The sequence below is a fragment of the Columba livia genome, chromosome 7 (genome assembly GCF_036013475.1).
Source record: "Columba livia isolate bColLiv1 breed racing homer chromosome 7, bColLiv1.pat.W.v2, whole genome shotgun sequence".
Lineage (NCBI taxonomy): Eukaryota > Metazoa > Chordata > Aves > Columbiformes > Columbidae > Columba > Columba livia.
The window spans coordinates 19,410,765-19,437,520 of NC_088608.1; the positions used below are offsets into that span (position 1 = coordinate 19,410,765).

Below are 26,756 nucleotides of genomic sequence, written 5' to 3' on the forward strand. Positions count from 1 at the left end.
AGGTGCAGGGAGCAGCCGCACTCACCTCCCAGTCGTGCCCTCGCTGGGGGGTACCAATGCATCCCCAGGTAACTGGTACCTGCGCTGGTGCTCAGGCACAAGAAAATGGGTATCTTGGCAGAAGCAGGTCACAAAATATTACTGAATGTTGTTGTTGGGTTGGTTTTGGTGGTTTTGTTTTGTTTTTAACTGCCACCACCAAAAATCTACACTGAGAAAAATGCAGCACTCTTGTATAAGCAGTAACATACCAAGTTACAGGCAAAGACCAATGGGAACAACACACTGTTTTGTGAAGTCCTAGAGGTTCAAAAGAGGATAGCTACTGCCAAGCCATCCTGAACAGAACTTAATGTGGAAAACTTGACTTGTGACTGAAGTTACATAGTTAAAAATGATACTAACCAACTATTTAAAAGTTGTTATGCTAAAAATATCTTTTAAGCCTCCAAACTCATTTATGACAAAGAACCACAGGGAAATAATTTGGATTTTCTAACAAACACCTTATTATTTAACAAACACATTATTATTATGACTATTCTGTAAGATTCTGGAGTGCTCTTGTTTCTTCAGAATTTATTTGGACAACATTAAGGAGAACTGAAACAGCATGATCTTCCTTAACAAGCAGAAGTGGGAGCCACACACAACAAAGACTTTCTGGAACACTAAATGTCTCTATGGGATTCAACAACCAAACATATCCAAAAATAAACAACTGGAAAAGACCCACAGAGTTTTTGTAGATCTGAGAATCACAGCTTCAGAGTTACTGTGCTTCCTTAAATGACTCTCAGAGGCCTATAAATATAATAAAAAATGACAAACAAAATAAAACTCCCACAGCGATGTTCTTCTGGAAAATCCCACGCTTTAATTCAGAAACTTTCGGATCCAGTTTCATGTACAAGTTTTGATAATCGTATCCATTCCTTGACAGAATAGTCTGTACTTCGACAGATCTTTTTGTGGCACTTTAACAGGAAGTTGAACAAGTTTCTTGTTCTGACTGTTTACTTGAAGCATAATGCTGCTTTTAAAAACCTGTACCTCTGGTCAGGTTTGGTAACAGCCGCTCTTCTCCTCCCAAAACAAAAAGTTAAAAATAATTGCAATGTTTCAATGCTAAACAGTTTGTGAAGCAAGGACACCTTGTGTTTACTTCATCCAGCACCCACTCACTTCTTCAGAGCTGCATACCTGGTGGTGTTCTCTTAATCTTTTGAGTTCCTATGCTTATTAGATGATAAATTAGGAAAAAAAAAAAAAAAAGGCAAACATTATTCAAAAGTTCTAAACGTTGTCATGCAAGTTCCAGGTACTTCCTCAAAGTCAAGTAAACATGAGGCAATGAAAAAAATTACACAGTTAATCACACTGGGATCAACATTAAAATTTGTACTGAAAAGTTCTCCCTTTTAAATGATGATATCAAATAGCTCCAATGAGAATTTGTTTTACAGGAGTTGAAGCTGATTTACAGGAGCACCTTCGTTCCAAAGGGGTAAGAAGCCACCTGGGGAGCAAAAGCCCCTGGTTGCAAAGATGGCACATGGGAAGGAGCATGCCTCAGGTTTCCTGCTATGCATAAGAGAGGAATGAGGAAGAAAACTATAGTGTTCTTTCTTATTTAATATGCACACATGCAAGCTCTCCAATTCAGATAAGCATGTATCTTTGGAATCAGTATCATGGAGAACTAAGCTGGGAGTGTACCAGACCAACTTCTGGAAGGGGCAGTTAGTCATGCTTGGGGATTCTATCGCATTCAAAAGAAGAAAGCTTGAATGAACGAAGTTGAAAGAACAGAAAAAGAAAAAAAAAAGGCAAAGAAAATATGCCTTCCAAAGTACAGACTTCATTCTAGATACAGCAGAGATGGTATGGTACCATTAACAAAACAGTTCAAAATATCTCCAAGAAGATCAAACACAACACATTAGCATTCTGAAAGTGCTATTTGCACCATTATGATTTAAAATTTGGAAAAAAAAAAAAAGGCTCGAGTTTGGTTTTGCCTGCTTCAAACATAATTCTAGAGTAATATTCAGAAGATACTCCACCTCTATTACACATTATGGTATTGAGAAACTTACTTCTTTATTTTTAGAAAACCTGCCATGAGCTATCACACGACAGGGAGGAGTACTTTACATTGGCAAAAATTGTCAGAGTTCATGTTTCATTTTCCACCATTCTAATATTTTGCTGGAGCACCCACTTGAATGTAGAAAGCCTCCTTTGCACTTCCTTCACGGTAGCTTGTAGGCTCCTTGAAATTGCTACTAGATAAACCAGATATTCTAGAAACTGGGTATAACACCCTGTATTGCACAGGTGTACAGCTCATCACACAGTGCTACACCACTTGTGCACTGTCTCCTCCGTGCAATAGTACAAAACACATGCTTAACAAAATTTGTATGTGAATCATCCCAAGTTCTTAGAAGCTCTTCACAGAGCAGGACTGTCAATTTGAATTTGTACCTCCTCAGAAAAGATTTTTTTTTTTCTAAAGAGGTGATAGAAGTATTCAAGCACTTCTTTTTGTGTGGAGTTCAAATACTGAAATCCTATCAAATGACAAAACTTACAAAGAACATGAATGAATGCAGGAGGAAAGAAGAAAAGCCAACAGCACAGTCAGACAAAGCTGAGTTCTGCTGGACAAAACCAACCGAACAAAAAACCCCAACAAACAAAAAACAGAGAGAAAAAGAAAAATATTTACTCATCCAGTAAGAGGCCTCTTATTGTCACAGTAAGTTCACAAACATTTCTAAGTGTCTTATTTTGGTATGCTGCTGAAAAAAATTACACTATTGTAGAATGATAATACCAGTCACAAAACATTTGGTCTGTTTACCTGGTAATATCTACTCTAGAACCCAGACATACCATGCAGCAAGTTTTTATGATTCAGTGTTTTACTTCAGCCCTGGACATTTTGCAAGCCTTCAACAGAAAGGCAAACAGTTATGGTAGGTGGCTATTTCTGGCAAATTATTTTCTACCAAACATCAAACGATCCAAGTTAGACACAGTATATCACAGAACTGAAGGAAGAGCATGTATGTTTGTTGTAGTGGTTTTTTTTTTTCCTCTTGTGAACTGTTTCTAAAACAAAAACACAACTTTTCAAAAAAATTCCTAAAGATAGAAGGTTTTATAGATGAGCCCATGTGACTTTTTAAAAAATTTATTTTAAAGAAAAACATTTTGAAAAAGTACCTATTAAAAAAAACATTGAAGGGCATACAGTACACTCATGAATGCCACTTTCACAACAGCTAGCACAGATTTTCTTTCCCAATGAAATAAAGTGCCATCACAGACACTAACAGGCTTATTCACAATGCTGAAGTCTTACCACAACTTGAATCACAATGTATACAGGTTTTTAAGTTTTGTTTTTTTTTAAATAAAACCGCTGCCTTTTTGTGATCTAGGGTATGAAGCGAGACATTTTGCCAACCAAAATTTCTAATACACGAAGGACTCAAGACAGGACCTGTGATACACAAGAATGTGCGTGTACATTTCAATATTCTGTAATCAGAATTCTCCACATGACTTACATTGGAGTCATTTGAAAATCATCCACTGAATAAAAAACAAGATCTAAAGTACAATGAAGTTGTTCCTTATATTGCAATTTATAACAGCCTGAAGAGATTCCGCAGTAACTACCTTAAATCACAGACTCCTTAGTTTACACATCCCCAATAGTGCAGAAGCCTGATGTATGGTAGAAAGCACAAACAAGCTTCCTAAGTAAAGACAAGTAATAAAAACCTTCTCCGTTACTTTCCCTCACATCCAGTTCTTCTGCCTTTGGTTGTTACTACCTGAAAATCCAGGCTTCTAAAAGAATGCATTTAGCTGCAAGTACTAAACTACTCAAAACAGTGTCATGAAAATGAAGTGCAGTCTTTTAACCATTTCTTTTTAAGACTTTTGTTCGTCATTTTGCTTAGATACACACTGCCTTTATATTAAACATAATTTTGTAAAAATGCTACACTTTTTAGCAAAGAATGGAAATCCTTCTGGCAACACTGGAAAAAGAAAACTGCATTTTTAATTCTCACTATTTAAGACTTTCCAACTCCACATAATAAACAGTACAATCTAGAGGTATGGACCATAGTATCACATATTTCTACTGCTAGCTTTAAAATTCTGCAAGAACACAGACCTAACATTCACACACCTTTACTTACAGTCTACAAGCAAGATATGTGAATTCAGAAAAAGAAACAGTTCATTTCTAGAAAAGGCCAAGTATAATTTCTATAATTAGGACACAAATGAGAATGTAAACACCTGCTTATCAGAGAAAGTCTTTACAAATCAAATATACCATCAAATATACAGCTTGATACTTACCATGCTTTCACATCTTACATTTCTATTACAGAAAAACAAAGCCCTCAATGAAGATGCAGAAGTGTCTGTATAACACATGCCAAGGCTTTGCTAGTCCAGGCTGGATTTGTCCCCTTGGTCCCCTCCCTCTGCACAGCATAAGCAGCTCTGGGGCGGGCAGGAAGCGCTCCGTGAGAGCAGGGAAACCAAGGCAGTGCGACCAGGCCAACAGCAAATGCAGGCATGGAAACTTCATTTCATTAAAATAACTAACTACTTTTGTAGCAAGAAAATACTGAAAGCATATTCAGAGCATTACAGTATCAACTCTTAGACATTAAAAGCATCAACTTTAAACACTCAAAAATATAGCCAAACACTCTCCTTGGACTGGAGAGTGGCAGGTCAGCTGTTCCTATACTGGGGACAGGGGTAGGCAGTGGTAGGAAGCCCAGGGAACTGCTGCTGAGTCTCTAGCACTGAGCTGTGATGTTAGTGCTCCCACCAGGGCAGAAGGGACAAGAGAGCCTGTTGAGTTCCCCACTAGAATGGCAGGAAGAAAATACAGACAGGAAAAACCGTACCTTTCATCTGGAGATGTTAGTAAAACTAAGCTGGTTCTGCTCTCCCAGGCAGGCCAGGCAGGTGAAGTACTGAAAAGTTCCTTCCTACATGTTTGGCGTGAAATATCCTCAACAGCGTATTACTTTCTACACATAAAAACCACAGTCTTAAACCTGCAGGTACTTACTCCACCAAATTTTGAGCAATTCTTTAAAATGGTGCAAGGCAAAGCACAACATAACCCTCAAAGCATGATGCTGCTTTTAAGAAGAAAGTTTCTCTGACATCCTTCAATTAAGATAAAAAATATGCAGATGTCTTGAATGCAAAATAGTATAAACTATCTCCATAAGAAACACTGTGTCTACCTAGACAATCTAATTTTAAAATTAAACCATCTCCCTAGAAAACTGACTACCCAGAAGCAAACTATATGCATATGTCACATTGCTGGAGCAGATGAGACCAATTAACGTGCTCCTTCAAGTTACTGCTATGAAATGACACACTTTTTTTCTTTTCATCTGCAATCTGATCTTTTATTTTCAGTGACCACACCAGCCATTGCTTATTGAGCTGATGTGATAGGTAAAAGAAACTATTGCTCAAAAATCCTCCTTCTGGTTCTCCATCTGAGCAGATTTCAGCAGGGACATATCCTGCCTAACTTCTGCGAGGCAGCAAAGAAATGTGCTGTACTGCCCTGGTCAGACCAGGTCTGCAGGCGGGAGTACAGACATTTCAGGAGGTCACAAGTAATCTTCCCAATGGGGACGAGGGAACCGAAACGGGTTTAAGAGAAGCCATGAAAAAAACCGCCACGGGGTGGCACTGCAGATCGGCTGGATTTTGAAACTACTTGGCTGCTTGCTCTTTTTCCAGGCAAATTAGAGCATATCTAATCACATCTGTATAAAACAGGAGACTGGTTCATTAGTTATTCTCCAGGCAACTTATTTTCCAGCAACAAATATCCCCGAAACATAAATCACATCTTACAAGAGGTACTCTACTGCAGAGAGATCAGGGTATTTTATAAATTCATTAAATAGTATTTAAGAGCATAATACAAGAATTGCATTGTAAAGATACTCTAAGAACTGTTATTTTGGGTTTGTCAGTTAATTTTGAAATAGTTTAAGAAAAAAATCCTCATAAATCATGTGCATTTTCATACAAAAGCTAAAGAATTTTCTTCATACCATGACTTATTGAGATGGCAAAAATCTCTAACAGTTCTCTTCCTCTGAAAGGAAGGCCAGTATTAACTTCTGAGAAAGCAAATGAAAGTCCGTGAAAAAAAATCTTAATACTGCATTCAATACTATAGCATCCTTTTAAAACATCTTCCTTCTCATGTATAAAAGAATCATTCATCATTTCATCCCAAATAGAAGACCTAGTACAGCAATATCTCAAAGTTAAATTTAGGAGTCCATTTAATCTGCTTTGTTTGCTTCTTCTCCCCCAAATTTAAAATCCCTGACATTTGAGTTAAAAGCCAAAACATTTTCAAGAAAAGCTATTCCTGTTCATTTAGTGAAGAAACTGTTTTTCAAAGGAGATTTGGAGGTCATTCAAGGATTGCAACAGTTACTTTCCACTTTATAAAACAAAAGTTTCCTTCAAGCTATAAACTTGATATTTTAGTGGGTACTGAAATAACAGATAATTTATGACTCTGCACAACCATTTTAGTCACCTGAAGTCCTAGACCATTAAGTTTGCAGTTTGAATATATGTTCAGCAACAGTCTTCCTTGTCAATGGTTCTAGTAATAAAAGAAAATAAACAAAAAGCTGTATTTTAGTTCAGTTGCATCATATAAACTCAAACACCAATTCATCTGCTATCATTTCTCTTATGGCAGAGGGCAAGAATTCTAAAAAGTAGAAAGTTTTATTCCCTCACTTTGGTAATAATTCCAACTGCCAAGTAACTATTATATAAACCATACTTTCTGCTACAAGACTGCACCTTGTATTTTTTAAGCTGTTTGTATTTTGGAATTATTTTGCTATTAGATAGCATGACCTAATATTTTGGCAAAGAAATACTCCACTATAGCAGTGACTTTAACAAGGGATAAGGCAGATAATTAGGTTATAGTATTGATTTCTGAAGCTATACACATTTCATTTGAGCATATTATTTACCTATTTTGCTGACTCATACCTAAAGCACTCTACATTCCAATAAATGTTTTCGGAACATCTGCACGACAAAAACTAACAAGTTAGCAACTGGTAGAATAAGTTGATTTTTGTACCAAAACTCAGTGCCGGGACCCAGTATTTCTTTAAAATTGCATATTTAGTAGAAAAGTATTTAAGATAACAAAAAAAATCCCACCAACCAACCAAACACAAAGGAAAATACTTATTACTGAAGAGATCTAGCTATTATTATAGCTCTTCTTGGTTTTGGAGAGGGCTTCTGCTGAAGTGTTTGCATATAGACAGAGTTACTAGACTTACAACACTTCACACAATAACTTCCCAATTCATCAATTAGTTAAACTGTAATACTGCTTATATATAACACAGCAAGCTCACGTGCTAATGCAACTAATGGAAGTGAGCTCCTTTAATCCTAAAGAAAATAAACTACTTAAATTAAAAATAGACATACTACATGGAATCTAGTAGTGCTTCAAACAGGCTTTCTGTCAACCTCTGTTGTCACCTATACCATTATTAATAGAAAGCTAAATGGAACTGTACAAATTCAGGAGTAGGTACTTTGTTCTTCGAGGCCATACCTACAGAAGTATGGCCTCTGAAAAAGCTGTGTATAACGAGATACATGGGGGAAGAACTAGCATGTCTTCTATGCAAGTTCTGTCTTCCTCTGCTTTTTAATTTCCTTACTTACGGCAGAGAAGGGTTCATATTTAATTTGTACATATTTTGCACAGGTTGGAATAAATCCTCAGGGTGGCACTAGGAACCCTGTGCAACTAAATTGCTAATTTTGCTAATAATCTATTTGCTAATCATAATTTTGTAAGCTAGCCAATGCATTAAGCTTCCATTATTGGTCATTTGTAACTTGAATAGCACTTGGTCTACGACACAGCATTACAGAACTTTTCAGTTCTAGATGACAGGTTACACACACATGCCCCAAGAAAAAAAAAAAAAAATCAAATACTAAAATTTTAACTCAAAAAAAATCAAATACCAAATATAGGATTCTGCCAGTCCTAGTCCTTTCTTACCCACTATAGAACACACACAAAAATCCATGTTTTCACATCTCAGGTATCCGAGAACTTCATATCTATTTATTTATGCAGATGACTAAGTAGTTCCCTTTGTCTTTCAAATACCCTAGAACAGAACTATTTATTCAAGAATGTAAAGAGCAGAAATTAAATGGTTTAAATGGCATAGCTTTTGTGACTGCAACACAAAACATTTCTGTCCAATTCTTAACAACTCCAGTATCACACAATATTATGATTTTCTTCAAAAGTGCAATCAATATGTAGCCTGAATTTCTATACAACAAAAAGGAATTTACATATAAAAAAACAAGTTTTTAAAAGTAAAACAAACCCCCATACACAACTATTCCTAGACAACACTGTGAGCCGCATCCTTCCATTCCCATGACAGTGAACAGCACTAGGACCGTGGCCACATGTTCCTTTGAGACCACGGGACAAAGAACAAGTTATGGTCCCCATCACTTGCACATACACATAGATCATGGGAACGCATCTTCTCTGGGTCACTTGGCTACACAGCTGTGTGTGCGTCATTTGTTTTTAGAACACAAATGGCTTCCTTTAAATGAACAGCAAACTACTGCAAGTTTTTTTTTTTTAAAAAAAATACACAAAACACACACCACACCACACCATTGGAAGGACAAGAGTATCTGTACTGTCAGTGTGGTATGTTTGACAGCACAAACTAAAACATATGCAAAACTCCTGTTTCAATGAGCAGTACAAGAGTATCTCAGAAGTACAAATTCTGCCAAGTTAAAAAGCAAACAGTTTAGACAGGTGACTTATCATCACATCACTCCCAGAAGGACACAGGAAGCTATGTTGCAGAAGCCCCATCAAAATGGGATCAAAAGTGTATTTCTCTTTATTTTTATTCAGTTTTAAAATGTAGCCTGCATACATGAATACTTCTTTAACAATTTCAGTAGAACTTGGGAGTGAATCTGCATGGAAAACATGTAATCATGTAACTGCAGCTACCATAATACTAAGTGGTTTGTGTTGAAAGTGCTGGGACAGCCACAAATTAAGTTTGTTAGCAAAAGTTGGTCTAGTATTGAGTCAGACATACAGATAGGGATCAGAAAATGGGCTACAGCTTTGTCACTTCAGATATATACAGAGGACCAAACAAGCTGTGACTTACTGCAGGGAGATATCAGAATTTACCTGTCAAATTAGGGATTACAATAGGTAAAGACAGAGGAAACAGACCATGTGATTCTGGATGTCTTCATCCTCCTCCTATTCATAATGTCTACCAACCTTCTACCATCCTCTCTATCTAAGGACCAGCTATTGGCTACACAACCTCACTGGATCCCACTGCTAATTGCAGTACGAATTACTAGGCCACACCTTCTAGCACTCACCAACAGCCTAGCTGAATCTGTTTCTAAACAAAAAGGAAAATTAACATGGCTAAATAACGGTTGTTCATAAAACACTTCACCCCAGTGCACTACTTCTGTGTGTGAAGTCACATGGTTTTGCAAGCTCACTGCTAATTTTAGTCTCAATTCTATTTTCTACATATTTGCTGATGTGAAACAACAGGGTTGAATGGGGGATACATCAGTTACAGTAACATTGCAGAGTATGTGAAATATCTTTTAGACTGTAAGCTGCAGTATGATTCAGCAGCTTCTATACCACTAGGTTTCTGGGGTCATAGGTGGTGAATGAGGATACCAAGTGGCTGTCAAAAGCAAAGAATTATAACGATGGCATAAGCTTCTAGGAAAACTGCAAGACAAATTTTACAGCTAGGCCAAGCTATCATTTCTCTTTTTACTCTTCTTTTTTAGATAAAATTACATGGCTGCATAACTTTATCACAACTGATGCTAAATGATGCAGCTGACTGGTGAAGGAAAAGACAGAATAATAGAATCATTTAGGTGGAAAAGACCCTCAAGATCATCAAGTCCACCTGTAAACCTAACACTGCCAACCCCTCACCTTCTTCATTGAAGGGGTATCCACATTCAGGCTGTCCATGCCTGTGTTTGGTTTTTTGGTTTTTGTTTGGTTGGTTGGTTTTTGTGGGTTTTTTGTTTGTTTTGTTTTGTTTTTAATAAGAAAAAGAAGAAAGGAAACAATCTCCACTTGCTCATAGTGAGCAAACCACAACATCCCACTGGGTAACACTGGCTGAAAGTCCCAGCCTTCCACGCTTCTTATGAGAGAGGGCTGAAAGTGAAGAAGAACACAAATTGAAACTAGAAAGAACAATCTGCTCTTTTTGAGCTTATGTGAAGCTCCATGCTGTGGTCAGTGCCAGCTGTCATCACATGTTCCTGAAGAAGAATATGTATACTGGGTATACTGGTTTGCGTACTCGGTATTCAAGACGCTTAGCTTTATTTAGAAGCTGTGTTAAGGAAAGTGTGTAATCAATCAGAATGATTTTAAGTTGCTGTCAGCAACTACCAACAGTGAGAACATATACAACATTGTTATCTGAAAATATGCAGAACTTGTAAGATTAAGCTCTAGAAAACAGAGGAAAATGCTTTAACTCAAACACTGCCAGTGAGTATACATATAAGTATGTATAAGCACGTATAAATCAACAGAGTCAATCAAATGAGTAAACAGCTATTCTAATAGTGTTTAGAGTTAGATCCTTTCACCTGCAAAACACAGTCTTGTTTATATGCCACAAACAAGTATGGATGGATGAATGGATAGCTTAATTTCTTCAGCACAATGAAACAATTCCATATATTCACCAATACTGAGGCCTCATATTGTCATCTCTGGTCTAACCAGAATTTAAGATGAGTCTGAGTTTGCAGCAGGAGAGCTGAGACTCAAGATGTACAGCAGAACTTCTTTATGATACTAAACTGTAGTTTTTTGGCTTTTTAAAACATGGAAGTAAACTGTAAAACTCAAGACAGTAGAAACTGAAACAAGCTGGCTGTTTCCAAGGCCAGAGTCTACAATTTGGAAAAGGTACATACAAGCTTAGTTGTCAAAGGATCCAGTTACAGGCTTTGGTATTCCATTCCATTTTATTATGTAGCTTCTCTGAAAAACCTGAATATATTATAGACAAATTCCAATCTGAAACTCACAGTTATGGAAGCCTGAGGGATATAAATAATCTCTTTCTTTCTTGGCATCCTCTGCCTTCAAATGTGGCAGTTATGGTTAAATCAGACCCAATTAGCAAGCCTCGATATTTGAAGCGACATTAAGCAGACAATATTGCAACCTACCCTTTCAATTCTTTGACGTGCCAGTCTTATTTCTCACCAGTCTTCTTTACTTCCAACAAAATTATAATAACGTAATACAATATAAAACCCAAACAAAGCAGATCTCAGAACTATCACCATTATTTCACTAGATTTGCTGTATGTGATTAAACTTAAAAGCAAATTGAATGATCTCTTATGCTTACTACTATTTCAATATTGCACCACTAATTGCAGCGAGAATCCTTACACCAGTAGACCAGTTTAAAATAGAAGTTGACCTGGGACTATGAAATGCTATGGTACAATACAAATATTATACTTAAAAGGCAATTAGCCAAAACAGATCAGATAAATAAAAATTGGCTCAGGCCAGGTTAGAGTACCTTTCAGCAAATACACCTGAACTTTTTCGGATGACAAAGCCAACATTTAACAATACGAACCAGTGGTATCCCTGACTCTTGTAGTTTAAAGCCTTCCATGAAGTACCAGAGACACTATGAAAAACATGCTACTTACAGGTTTTTTTAATCTTTTTAGTTATTTTTCTTACTATTACTGAGGATCTTGGCATGTCAAAATGGAAGCTTGATTAGTGTAAGGACTTATCAGAATTTATCAGCTCCTTGTACTTAATTTCTTCTTAATTCCCAGGATATCAGTTATTTTTCTGTTAATTGTAAGGTCAAAAAGGACATCATGGAACCAATAAGCAGCAGGAACAAAATAAACAGAAGACCGGATCCTTAATGTAAATGTGCTTCCTGGAGGAAAGGAACAAATCAGTGCAGATAATGTAGTGCAGAAGCAGGGGGTGGTGGGGAATAAAAAGATCACATGTTCCAAAACAATCTGTTCAAAAGATTTCTCAGTGGAACCTAAGTAGTTCTTCAAAACCAGTGCCCTGCTGAGGAATTTACATACTTGCCAAGGTTTAAGTTACAAATCAAAAGCAAAAGCTATTTACTTTGTGGATGAAAAGTTGTGATACTTGCTAAAGAATTTTAAAAACAAACAAATAAAAAAATCACAATTATTTTAAGGTACAATACAACCTGCACAATGAGAACTGTCTGTGTGTGTAACTGAGACAAGAACTCCAGAACACATCTCTCTTCATTAGAAGTTTTACGAAAAATAATACTGGCACTATAATTAAGAGGCCTTCAGAGTACAGGACCAGTTCAAATAATGCTTAATGCTTTTCAAATCCACCCGTTACAAGGTCACATCAGGGTAATTCCATGGTATGTCTCCTGACAACCACGCTTATGGCCTGTTAAAGAACATGCATTTGTATTAACAGAATTGAACAGAATGAAGCTAGAATTTAAAAATTATCTTTATCTAACCATAGACCATGACTACTTAAAATTTATATACATTTTCCAAAATCACTGATCTGCCCTAAATCATTACCTGCCCTTATTTGATGAACGGCTGCTACAGACATTAAGACATCAGATAACTGACAAGTATGTTTTCAAATACATTAGTCTCTGGCCCCAGAAAAGATTCTTCCTCCATAGAAATTATATATCTCTACATATATCTTCCCAAGTACATAAAATATAACTGGATCTGTACTACAGAACTCATTGTGTTTCAACAAAGACTTCACTCCTGATTAAGTCCTTCAACTGTTTAGTACAGACATGAAGCAAATTCAAGATTTTAAGATCTCTTCCTCCTATTCCACCCTGTGAGAAAGCAGAAAGAAGTAGATTAGTGAGGCCCTACTTCTTAAGAAACACATATGTTAATTGATATTGGCATAGAATTACAACCCAGTTTTAAATCTGAAGTTATTATATCAGCATTTATGTTAAAAAACAATGGCAAGTGCTCCAATAGGTATCCCTGAGAGCACCTCACCTCCAATGCTTTTGACTGAATAGTCAAAAATAACATGTGATTTAAGAAATAGCTCAAACACGAGGTGTGTAGCTTGTTCAACCTGATACAACCAGTTCTCTCAACCATGAAAAATTGTAAGACTAATGAGTCATGTTCCAAAATAACAGCACTATTTAGTCCTTTAAAGAAGTTGCTGTTTAAAATGTGCTACCAGCTAAACAACAACACTGAACAGTCTTTTGGAACACTATATTACAGGCACATTTTTTCCTTAGGTATTAGAACGATTTGTTACACAACCTTAAACAGCTCCTGCAACATCCTTTTCTCACACAACTTCAGGAAAATGTAGACAAGTGACGGTAAATAATAGAAAATTCATTCTGAATATCAAACTTCATTAAAACTATACATCTGAAAGATTAATTTATAATTCAGTATAAAGTAAAATCAATATTAAAACAATATTAAGTTTATGCTGTAAAGCCTTCAGGAGTGAAGATACTTTCAAGAGTGAAGCATATCTGCTTTCCCTTAAAGTTCTCACTCACCATTGCCACCCTCTCTCTTATTAAACTCCTTGATCCTCTACCATGTAGGCATCAGCACCAAGGGCGCTGATTGTGTATTAAATACTAAGAGGTTGGCAACTCTCTACTAACCAGTGTAAACTGCTATGCTAAAATTCATTCTACCAAAACAGTTCTGGTTTTGAGGACTTATCCCAAAAAAATTTCTATAAAAACACATGTAATATTACAGGAACATCAATCTAACCTTTATCCATATACTTCTTGTTGTTTCAGATTCAGCCACTTCTGCCTAAGAGAAACTTACTTGTATTTCTTTAAGAACAATCTAGGCTATCCTACAGTGTACTACAGATCACCATGGGAGTTGGACTAGATGGTCTTCAAAGGTCCCTTCCCTTCCAACCCAAACAATTCTATGATTCTATGATTTCCCTGAAGAGAAAAAATAAACTGGTGAAAACCAAAAGCAGAAAAGTAATTTGACCTACTTCCTTTCTAAAGAGAGAAAGCATACTTGAATATAGTTCTTAGAAGCATAAAAACTTACTTTTAAAAACAAAAATAAAGACAACATCATCCTAGTTGGCACTGAGGAACAGCAGAATAGTACACTGAATTGAATAGGCACAGAGAAGCCCTTTAAAAGACAAAACCAAGAATTTAAAGCGGCTATAAGTGAATTTAAGAAAACAAACACACACACACACACACACACACACACACCACCAGCAAGGGGAGAAAGCCACCTGGACACTTCCAGATGACATTACTTAAACTGGTAGAGTTTGACACGCACTGGGGAAACAATCCACGTCCCCCACGGCAGAACCATCTTTGGCTTGAATAGAGGAAAGGTGGTGTCGATTTGTATAATCTAAGGAACCATAGATAAAAATAACCGCATTCTGTTTGTCCTGTTGAATAGGGGATTAAAATAACTGGTATTTTGTTTTAAGTCATGAACTAGAGGTGGATTCACCAGGTCACAATTGGATAAGGAGAACTGCCAGCTCTTGATAAGCATGGCAATTACCATTCTTTTATATACAGAACTACTCCAAGGGAGTACAGCTTCCTTACACAGCAATAATAGCATATCCTTTGATTTACACAGTAGTCCTCCTGCAATACAAGCAACATCCTGTTTTCATCTTAAAGTACAGCTGGGCAGTTTGTCTGCAGGCTTTATTTATCAGAGTTCCTACAACTAAGTCCCTTCTCATTGTGAGAAACAGCACCCTCCAGCTTAGCAGCGTTTTATTATCTTCCTGGTTCTTTCCTTCTGAAAATTCTAATATGGTACCTACCTGATCTACAAAGATGTACACTAACTGTTTTGAAACAATGTGACTGAAGTTTACATATATTACTTAGAAAAGTAACATACTTCTCCCACTAGATGTCATGTGAAAACACCTAAGAAAATTCAGAGAAAATGGATTTTCTTACTTTATGGTTTTCAGAGGGAAGGACAGAAATACTGCTCAAATTATCTATACTGTAAGATCTCACAAAGCCCTTAAAACACACACACAAATTCCTGAGATCTAAAACTCTCTCTGCAAATTTTCCCAGGATTTCGAAGTTTTCTCTGAATATAACAGAGAATCTCTGGAAATGCCTAAAATAATACATTAATAGTTCTTTTTTTATTAAAAATGTCTCAGATTATTTTAAGTATTCAATGATTCTGTGTCACCAAAAGTCATAATTCTGTCAGAAATCCAGTATTTTCCACATTCCTACCCACGAAAGTAAACAGCCAAGTATCATTTTGAATTATTTACATGCTCATACTCTGTAACCATGCAGAAATTCATGAACATGCCTTTCACATGTTGTCACACTTTAGAAATAGTAAGACCAACACTGCTTAACTGTTAACCACTATACTTGTTCAAAACAGTTTCAGAATAAATTTTTGCTTGTTGAATGCATTAAATCACTAAAAACTTAACAAATAAGGATGGTGTTACTAGTTATATCTGCAAGACATCCACATTTTTTACCAATTTATCTTCAAGCAAGTTGTAAGCACCATGCCAGCACAATGTTGGTAGAAACAAAAAAAATAGTCTTTCTCATAAAGAGTCACCAAACCACTTCTTTCTTGCTGCCACTTACATATTTAACTGAAAATATTTGTTAATCAAAGCCACAGACGAACACAATGGTACAACATACTGATACAGCTGCGTAAGTTTGAGGATGTGATTCACTTTCTCTGACAAATCTAATTTTACTATCAGAAGCCTGAAGTTTTTTAAGGGGTTGAGTTTAATAACTACATTTTTACCATTCCAACAAATGATATGCCAGTTTTGCTATCCCTTCCTATCTTTGATAAAGTATCAGATGCTCTTTTACGAACAGACTGGAGATCTTTCTACCACATTGAGCATTATTTCCCATACCACAAACTCAAGGAAACACTTTCAGTGTCTGACTGAGATGTGAAACATGATGTGACAGGAGGTGAGAGAGACCTATAATTAGAGTTTTCCAGATCTCATTGTTTTTAAATTTATATTTAAATTAAAGTTAAAAACTCATAAAATGATTCTTTCTAATCTTGGAGCTTTTGTTTACATGCAACAGAAGAACAACTTTACATACTCAACCATTTTTACTTTCTAAGGATATGTTGTTGGCAAATGAACTGCACACTTCTCAATTACTTATGGTTGGATTTTGCCAGGGTATTTCTATCTCAAGCTGCTGAAGTTCTTCCAAGTGGCTCTGACAAACATTTGTTTACAAAATAAACAATTCACTGGGCACTTCACTTCCTACTACAGATCTCTGCGCCGCAACAGGAAGAGGCAGCATCATCTGGTCAGAGTACAGACACTTCATTCAATAAATGGGAAGAAAAATCCAGATGTTCTTCTCTAGTAGAGACAATATGCAGGACATCTGTCTCTTCTGCAGGGGAGCAGAGCTTTGACTGACATTATATAATCTTTCCAGGAGACCATTCAGTCAGGGTACCAAGTAATTTTAAAATCTCCATCTATGGTCAACACATACAAAATACTGCTTGGCATTGTGTAAGATGAAATTTCAACACTTATGTGTCAATATTTCCAAACATTCTCAATTCTACCATACAAACTTTTTCTGGATTAAGTGCTGGCAAGTAGTTTAAAAACAAACAAAACAACAACAACACAAGTGTAAACCTGTTAACTGGCAGGCTTTACAAAGTGGAGCTACAAAATCCAGGAAAATTTCTGTTGAGTAAAAGTAGGAAGAAAAAAAAAAGACAGAAGTTATAAGCAGTGTCTTAAAGAACACGATCAAAAATAAAAATTAAGAACCAACTGTTTTGTTTAAATATTTCTAAAACTATCATAGCACACCATTTTTTATCCTAAAGTAAATAATTGTATATTTTTAAGATTTAGTTTAACATTTACAATTCATTGCATTACCCTCCTTCTCCTTTATTCGAGATTTAGGGATAAAGAGGCATTACAGCAGTGTATTTGGGGAGAAAGACTGGAAAATTTGTGAGAGTGTTCGGGCAGTGGAAATATGAGAACAGTCAAAGAAAGATGCTTAGAAATAAGACAGAGATTCCAACAGTTCAGACAATTAAATCAGATCCTTATTACTTTTCCAAAACAAGCTGCTTCAGATTCTCTCCTATTCTTCTCTGTATGGACAATCAGCTCTGAAGGAGTGCTTATAAAATGCTTTGGCTTTCCATATCTTCTAAATTTCCACTGTGCTTTTCTATAACAGTGAATAAGCACTGCCTGGTGTGTTGAGACTATCTCAATAATATTTAGGCTGGGGTGGGTAGATATGTGCTCTACACTGCAGAAGAATAATCAAAATAAAACGCACAAGTTGCCTAGATTTCAAAATTCTCTGATCCCTGTACATATCCCTTGGAAGAAAAACAGACCCTCTCCCCACCCCACAAGAAACATAAGAGAAGCATTAAGGAGCTGAATGAATAAAGACGCATCTGACCCAGCTCTCAGTTCATTTCTACAACAAATGTCCTGATCAGGTGTCTTGCAGACATCAAGTTAAATATATCTAATTCTGAGGAACGGCAACATGTAACACCTTAAGAAAATTACTGCTGCTGGCCCAAAGTCATAAGTAAACTCTTACTTATTTGAAAGGAGAAAAATAACAAAATAAATCCTATTTCATGTCTCTATATATCACTGCTGCCTTAAGATCTCAGCTCCAAGTCCTGAGACATCTAAGGCATTACTCAGCCATAGATAAGCAACCAGACGAGAACAGCGACTGCCAAGACAGCCGCTGACCCCTGTTTAAAGCACCATATAAAAGGGCCTGGGAAGCCCTTCTCCCCTTAAACAATAGCCAAAATAGTCTCCATGCCATGTAAGTACAAGGTAATAAGATGCATTAACCCAGGTAAAATGTGATACATAATATTTAAACACAAAACTATATTTAGGAAAAGAAGAATCTATAGTTTCAGAGTGAAGTCAGGGGAGGAGAAATCAGATACAGGCAGAATGGGACAGGGGAAAACACAAACAAACAACAAACACCACAGATGGAAGGACCAAGCTGAAAGGCTAGGTTCTTTTTAAATCTCAACATTAAAAAGAATGCACAAAAACAGAATTCAAAAAGCTAAAAGAAGACTTATTCTATGAAAGAGTTTCAGGACAGGGTCATACATTGCAAAGCAGTTTAAGGTAATAGAAGAATAGGAGGAGAGAATCTCCTTCTCCCCATTTGGGGGGGAGGGGAGGGGAGTGCGGAATTGTCTTCAAAAGCGTCTGCCACCAATAAAAGCAGATTGGGGAAGACCACTTCAGCTTCCAGATGTTTAAAGCCACAGGGGTTAAGGTGCCTTAGGAACTGTTACAATTCTTCAAAGTTCCTAAGCATGACCTATGAGAAATGCTTTTAATTATAGAAAAGAAACAGTAGCGCATTGAAGTGTAAGATTCGGCAAAACACGACTTTCTCCAAGTAGTGAGTACTTTAAAAACCAAATGAGGTAAAAATAGCTCATGGAAGGTGCCAAGGATGGAATCAGTGAGACTACTTTGTAGTGTGGGTGGAAAGAGAAGATCAAAATTGCAGGCAAGGGGAAGTGAGAGACCATGAATCACAGAGAATACAGAACAGTTTATGTCTGGAGACTTCATAGAGTAGATGTAGTAAGCAGTAACTCTTAAGGAATGAAAGTTTGGGAACCTAAGGACAGCTTTCAAAACACAGTGGTACCTCAACTTTCAGGAGTGCAAGTTTCTGAATTAAAAAAAAAAAAAGAGTCAAACCCCAGATTTTTCATGGCTTGGATTTCTGTTTTACACAAACTCCTGAAAATAATCAGAAATTCCACCTCTGGAAGTTTCACCTACTATACAATTCCTATCAACTTATGCCGTGTTTGTATTGCAAACTAAAGAACTGAAAACACCATCCATCCATGCCAATAGTTTCTATGCTCTCAAAGCCAGAGTGCCTTCATATTTAATTCTGGAAAACATGCATTTTTAATGAGAAAAAAAAAAAAAAAAGTTTAAGTCCAAAGCTAGTAGTGAAGAAAGATGTCCTTCATTTCTGCCTAAAGGGTTATGAGCATGCATGATGAGTTGTAAACATGTGTTTTCTCAACTTTGTTACTAACAGACATCTTGGCTCTTTTTTTTTTTTTCTTTTTACTAAATCCAGAAACAAAACATCGTTTCTCCCTAGTAAAAAACACTTTTAACGTTGCTGTGACAATGACAGCTAAACAACAGATACCTCGAGTAGATACCTGCAGTATTATGTCCATTTGGTCAGTCTAGCTTGACAGTACAGAGGGACTATACTAGGTTTTAGAAAGGTCAAGAGCAATACAATGTTCCTTAAACACGTGGTAAAATACTAAATGACAAAACCCAAACTTGACACACTGTTCTTCCTTATTGTCCTTCTAATTACCTTAAGACCTACACACAAAAGTATCTGGGCAATGGTAACACAAAGTTTCCACTGCTACCCTATTGATGGGCCCATATCCTGGAACATTCTTATTTAACTCACTTTATTCAGCAAAGGTCTGAGTATGTCAAACTGGAAAACTAAAAAAAAAAAATCCATTCAAATTGAATGCAACATATATTAAAAAACCAATTCATTTAATGTAAATTATAGAAAAAGCAGTCCCTCTGGGCAACTTTGTCAATGATAGGTTTGGATTATAAGGACAACTGAAAAATATGCTTATGCCTCTCCCACAGCAAAACATTTAAAAGTTACCTGCTAAAAACCCATATACAGAGCCTTAGTCTTTGGAAGAAAATGCATCTGAAGGTGACTTGAAAACCAGGTAAAATACCAAAATTCATTCCCAACAGGAAACCAAGGCCCATGAAAAGAACAAGATTTTTAAACCAACAAAGAAACATTCGGCATTATTGAATTGAAAAGGAAGCTTCTAATGCTGCTGTTTTGAGATGAAATGGTGGAGGTTTTTATTTTTTTATTTAAGACAGTGTCACTTTTTAGGAGAGATGTAGGACAAAGAACAAAAACTGTACCATTATTGGTATTTGAGAAAAATCCAAGCTCACACCATTTCTTGTTTAGCATAGAGTAATTGCTTGCATTGTTTGGGGATAAGAAGAGGTTGGTTTGTTTGTCTGTTTTTTAAAGAAGATTGACCTCTGTTTTCCAAAACAAGTAGCTATATTTCCAGAACAGAAATAAAATTAAAAGAAATGTGCAGAGAGGATTTTTAAAATATATCTAAGACAGTACAGCTTGAAAGCTATTTCTTCAACGAAAACCTGTGTAGAACTAAAACTTCCAACAAAATCAACGCTTTCTCACAGAAGAAAGCTTATGCCTAGCTAAAAATATTCACGTGCTCTGTTTTCTTTAACTGAAAATACCAATCCTGACAACCCCAGTCTTGCAACAGAGTTGACATATAGGCAAGCTCCCCAAAGAGACATTTCACAGATAGATTAGGGATCCATTCTTTAACCACCTACAGCACTTTGATCACTTAAAACCACCAAAAGATCCAGATAAATATATGTGCCCTTTCTGAACAGGATAACCTCCTAGCAAATAAAAAACAAAGCCAGGAACTCTCAATTCTGTAAAGATTCCCATATTATTTCACTTCTGATGCATTAAAAAAAAATGTTTCTTAAACTATGGAAAAATACACATTTATCCATTGGTCCATCACAACGTAGATTTTGAGTCAGAATGCATCTACTGGAACTCCAGTTAGTAAACATTTAAGTTTGCTTTCAAACAAAGAGTTGCATTTTTAATCATGAGGCCTTTACTTAAGAGAGAATTCAAGTGAAACCTCAAGTTTTTAATTGCTTGTTTCAGCTCAAAACAGCAGGGGGCAGTTTCACCCCCTCGAACTCTTCATTGTCCCATGCTGCACAGCCAGAGTTTCCTCTTCATTGTGCTAATGCTGGGCATGGCCACAGAACTCTATAGGGGTCTAGGAGCGAACATCTCAGCTTCCTGTCATCCTCTAATGCCCTGGCGTCAGCTCTCCAAGTTTCAGAGCAGTAGATAGTGACAGCAAATATAGTAAAGAGCAACTCTTTTGCAAACAGCAGGCAGCTATGTGAACTTAAGAGTAGCAGGTCAGCTGTTGGGGAAGCAAGGAAGAGCCAGGTGAAAAGGAAAGAAATCGCACGATCAGACCTGTTTGAACTTGCAAGCAGCCATAGGCACTCCTTGTATCCACTACATTAACAGAGCAATTCATCATATTGACTTGTAATTTCTAGTAAAAAAAAAAAAAAAAAAAGACGGGTTGAGCAGGCACTAGGCTGGCTGGATAATTTGGCATCTGCTGCTCCCCAGCACACACAGAACTACAACAGTGGCAGCTAGAAACAACAGCAGTCAAGCTAGAAAAACTTGCACATTTACAAACTTTCTTCCAAGCTATAGTCAAGTTAGAAGCAGTACTTGACTTTCCAAAGGGAGAACTATTTAGATGTTGCCAGATTAGAGGAGAAACCATTTATTTGTGACTTTTAAATATTACTAGTGATAATTCATCTGACAAATGATAGGAATCCTGTAAAGATGTTCACTTTCATCTGAAATCATAGCTTTTGGTCCCCTATAATGGGCTCTCCTCTTCTTCTTCCACCCAACACAGATGTACCTACTCAACATAAACAGTGATCTTCAGGTTTACATAAACACTGTAATCTCCTCTAAAGTTCACCAAAAAATCCAGTAACAATGGAAAGAAAATAACCCATTCTATGATAACACTGAGATCCACCTTCTCAAGTAGTTTTTCCCCTCACCCACTTTTGCTACCTCACTAACAACTAGCTCTCACTTTTCCTTTTTGCAGGATACCATCACACTTGAACAAAGCTTTGAAATAACTCTGCTGATTTCTCTATTTGTGCATTACCCTCCCACACATTTTTTCACTCTAGTATCCACATTCCTCAACCCCCTAATGCTTCCTTGATCTCATTCCCACAGCAACACACTCCACCAGTGAACATTACCACTGACTACTCGATAGGGACCCACCTATGACTTCAGACTTGACAAAGTCTGAGTAATCAAACAAGCTTTTAAATACAACATTCAATTCATAGCACTACTGTGACATGCAACTATTTCACATTGCCTCGGTTAAGGCCGATACATTAAAAAGAACAACATAAACACCTCAAGAAGTATTGCATGTATGTTCAGAACTCAGCTGGCAAATTACCCCCTGGAATGATGAGCATTCAAGTGGCTCCTGATGAGGATCCACCCACAAAGCAGCTAACTCTCGGTTTCAAACATCCAGCAAATTCTATGGTCACAAATTCTCAAAGTTCTTTCCATTCTGTTATTACTCAATTAGTTGATCTTCATCAGGAACATGGGAGTAAGAAAAAAATTAGCTATTTATCTTCAAGTCCTCAGTCTAAGAGATAATGCACATCTAAGACTGGACCACTTATTAGATTCATGCCAGCCTAACTTCTGATCTGAGACAGTATCAAAAGTGCAAAAGGTCTCACATTTATTCATAAATATATTTATACAGTAATGTCATATACAGAGCAATAGCAACAGCTTATTCATTGCAAGATAAAACTATAGTTTCAGCCCTGACCTAAATTTCACCAAACTGAGCAAATTCAAACACACGCACCCCAAATCTGCTGCTGTGGCTTGGCAATAGAATCCTTGTTTTGAAGCTATTGCTACTCTTTCTGTCCCATCCCACACTCTACATGAGGGAAGACTTTCATTTATACTTGAACAAACCTGTGGCTATGTTGTGAACTGCCTCACCCAACAACATGAAAAAGAGAAAGAGAGCTCAAATCAGTATTCTGAGCTTGATGCCGGACACCTCTCAACACTGAGCCAAAGCTGATGTCTTCAGATATCTGTAATCTGATTGAAACAATTTGATAAATACTCAACTGTTACACACAAAAGAGAAAAGCTGGATTTTTCATTCTTTCTAAGAAAGAAAGAAAAAAAAAATCTCTCACTTCCTCAGACAATGAAAAACCAAGTGGAAAAGACTGGTCTCCTGTTCTTCTTACTGAACTTTTCAAATAGGTCAAGCAACCAGGGACTGAGACCATGAAGACACACATGAGGCATGCCCCCCACAATAAACTAACCAAAGCTCAGTCTGGCTCTGCCCTGTTCCCACCCCCATCTCTATGTTCAGCCCCTGGAGAGCAAGCAGCTGTATCTCCTAAACATGTTTTCATTAGAGACACAAAAAGAAAATGACAAAGGAGTTTTGCTTGAGTAAAGCAGGTCAGAAGCTGTGATTTTGGAAGTAAGCATATAGCTTTAAATATGATTTAAGGGAACAAATGAAATAATGTAAAACTATCAGAAACTGATTAGAATTGAATTAAAAATGGGTCTCAACACGCATGCTAATATTTCAAAGGAACTCAATCTTCTGTTTACTAAAATCCAAATTTGCTCCAATATTTTAACAGACTATTAACTTACAATATAGTTCTTTGTGGTAAAAGCCTGTGTCAACTAGTGAAATCCACTTGTTAATGTAAAAATGAATTTACTCCAGGGTACAGGATTGCTATCCAGCAGCAGCAGGAAAACTGTATTCAAGAGGCAGGATACCAATCACAGACACTTCTGAATTTTTTTTTCTTTTTAAGTATTAAAATACACATTTTCCTATCATCCCATAACACAACCAACACATAAAGCTAATTCAGCTCTGTGATAAACAGGAGCAGGCTGTGTCAACTGGCCTGGCAGGAGCACACTGTCCTGAGTACTGCTCAGACTCAAGGCAAGACGGATGAGCTATAAAATGCCTAAAATGTAGGTCCAGCCAAGTTTCTTCTGCTACCAGAAGAAACTATGTGTCATGTCCAGCCAGTTACTGGGCACACCTCCTATTCAGCATATTCCAAAAAATTCCAGCAAGTTACTGGGCACACCTTCTATTCAACATATTAAAAAATATTCCAGCAGAGGTTGTTTGTTGTTTTTTTTTTTTTAAAAAAAAATCTCTACTGATTTAGGTTGATTGTGTGGTGAGAATAACACTGGCACATTTTTCCCCAAATCCAAGCAAATATTTTTATCCACAACTGGATTTAATGAACAATTTTTCAACAGGAAAGCATAATCCTGCATGAAAAAAATAATAATAATTGTCTTCCAGGATATAATTATAGGATCCTTTCCCAAAGCTTGTCCCCATAGAATTGATAACAAAATTCTATACTTAAGAGCCACCAATGATTAAGTTATATATAAATTCCAAGGCTAAATGAACATCAATGCTTGAAAACTCACAGAACACCTTTAACACCTCCAGCCTTCTTGGCAGACAGCATAAATACATTTTTTAAGCTATGAAGAACTATCAGTAATTACACCACATAACTTCAAACAATGATTTAAGAACACACTTACTAGTAAACAGTTTTCAGCTGTGGATTAATAACATTCTCTACCTGGCTAGACAGGTTAAGAGATATAATGTAGTATCATATCATTTGGTAATTAATTTAAAGAAAATTGCTATTTCAACTGAAATTCTTCCCAGATTGCACATTTTTTCCTATAATCTCAGAGAAAGAACCGCAGTACTGCTTAAAATTCAAAAACTTATCTGTGGATCATTTTCAGTAAATTGGGAGTTGCCATTTTTGCTAGTATATCCAGATTTCTTTTCCTCAAACCCAGTGTCTGAATGAGCATATGAGACCATCTTCAGGAAATAATTAAGCCTGCCAATAAAGAACTCTGTTGTAACAAGAAAGGAATGGTAAATTGATTTCCTAAGTACCAAATTATATGGGAACAGCTGATAAAAGGCCTGAAAATATATCTGCAGGGCTAACGCAAATGAGCACTGCTGTTAGCTACATGTTTTTCAAAACTGAGATGTAAATGCTGACAGATGCTTAAAGTCACATTAAGAGAACAGACTACTTTTCCTGACTTAGAGAAGTCAAGCAGCAGCCAAAATTCAGTATAACCAACAGCTTTATGGCAGGCAACAGGCCCAGAGAAGCTGTCAGAACAACCAAGATTTTAATTGTGCCTTTTGCTTGTTTTCATATTCTTGCCCACAAGTAAAACTGAAACCTCCAAGACATACTGTTTTAGTTGCTTCCTAGCCTGGTATCATGGTCTGTTATAATACGCTCAGTCCTTCTAACTGAGCTTACATACCCAAAGTCTTAAACATGTAGTAAATATCTATACTATAATTAAACTTTCTACACTGATTAACAACATGAACTTCATTTCTCAATGGCCATACATAAATGTAGAATTGCCACAAGGCCCTAAGTAACCCTCCTCTATGAGTCTTCCATATTCACTATAGCCATGACTTCAAACGGATCTGATAGCTACTGCAAATACTATAATAAATTACCATCAACTGCACCTGTTTATCCTGTATACTCTTGGTCAGGCATCCAATTAATCCATTTTTGTGTATAGTATGGAAGCTTCAAGAAAGTCTTGGTGTTAAAAAACACGCTCACCATGTATTTGTCCCTCTTATTTACAGATAACTCCAGTCAGCATTTTGGATCACTCAAGTTCCTACTGAAGTTATTGAGTGAATTAATTTTCTTCAAACATACCTGACTACTTAACTCAAGGGGAAGCCCCCCTCCTCCTGATGTAACTGGGGCAGTTTTACTTAGATTTAAAATTACATTCTTTAAAGTTACATTTTCTGACAGATTACAAACAACTCGTCAGAGGAGCCTAACTTTTACAAACAAACAAATCCTTTTACTTCTCCCAACAGATGCTGCTTGTTTATTTTTCTTTCCTCCCCCAGTATGGGCAGTTCCCGGAGCGCTGGAAAGTGCCCGGCTCTCCCACGGCGCTGCCACCGCTTTCACACAGAGAACTGAGCCTTGACGCGCACACACCCTAAGCACGGTCAACACTGCTAAGTTTTGTGTTTCAGACATTTCCTAGAGGGGCGCATCCCGACAACGAAGCGCTCACCGCCAGGTACCGCACCGGCGGTTTCTGGCAACACCGCAGCCCGGCAGGGGCACCCGGACTGGGACTCCAGCGGGTCACGGCTCCTCCCCTGCGGAAAAGCCCCCGGTGAGGAGCGAGGGCAGGCGGTGCCGCCCGCACACGCTGGCCGCTGCTCAGGCCGGCACCCGACGGACCCGTCCCGCCGCAGAGCCCGTTACCAGCCAGGGGAACCGGCCGCGGTGCCGCCAAGGCGCGGGGACGGCGCTCCCTCTGCCCGCTCCCGCGCGCCGGCAGCCGTTTAACGGTCGCGCTGCTCCATCTGCCCCCGCTCGCGGCTCGGCCGAGGCGCTGCGGTCCCGCGCGGAGCTTCCGCCTCGCCGCCGGAGGCCGGGGCGCACGCACTCGCACTCGCCCTCGCCCTCCGGCGCCGAGGAGCCGCTTCTCGCTCCTGGTTGTCTCCCAAGCGCCGCATCTCACAGCCGGACGCGCGCAGCACCAGCCTCCCCGCCCTCAGCTGCCCCCTCG

General features: G+C 37.5%; 1 protein-coding gene across 8 annotated transcripts in view; it reads right to left on the reverse strand.

Moving 5' to 3' along the window:
* COBLL1 (cordon-bleu WH2 repeat protein like 1) overlaps positions 1-26,756 on the reverse strand; it is an 82,864-nt gene that overhangs the window by 55,351 nt on the left and 757 nt on the right. For 2 of the 8 annotated variants that reach the window (XM_065068693.1, XM_065068691.1), the window contains exon 1: positions 4,393-4,485. The exons of 5 other annotated variants lie outside the window; for them this stretch is intronic. In XM_065068693.1, coding sequence (XP_064924765.1) covers positions 4,393-4,470 — 78 coding nt within the window. In that variant the 5' untranslated portion in view covers positions 4,471-4,485. Of the gene's footprint in view, positions 1-4,392; positions 4,486-26,756 lie in introns of those variants that run through there. One more of the 8 variants, XM_065068700.1, reaches the window with a different exon arrangement.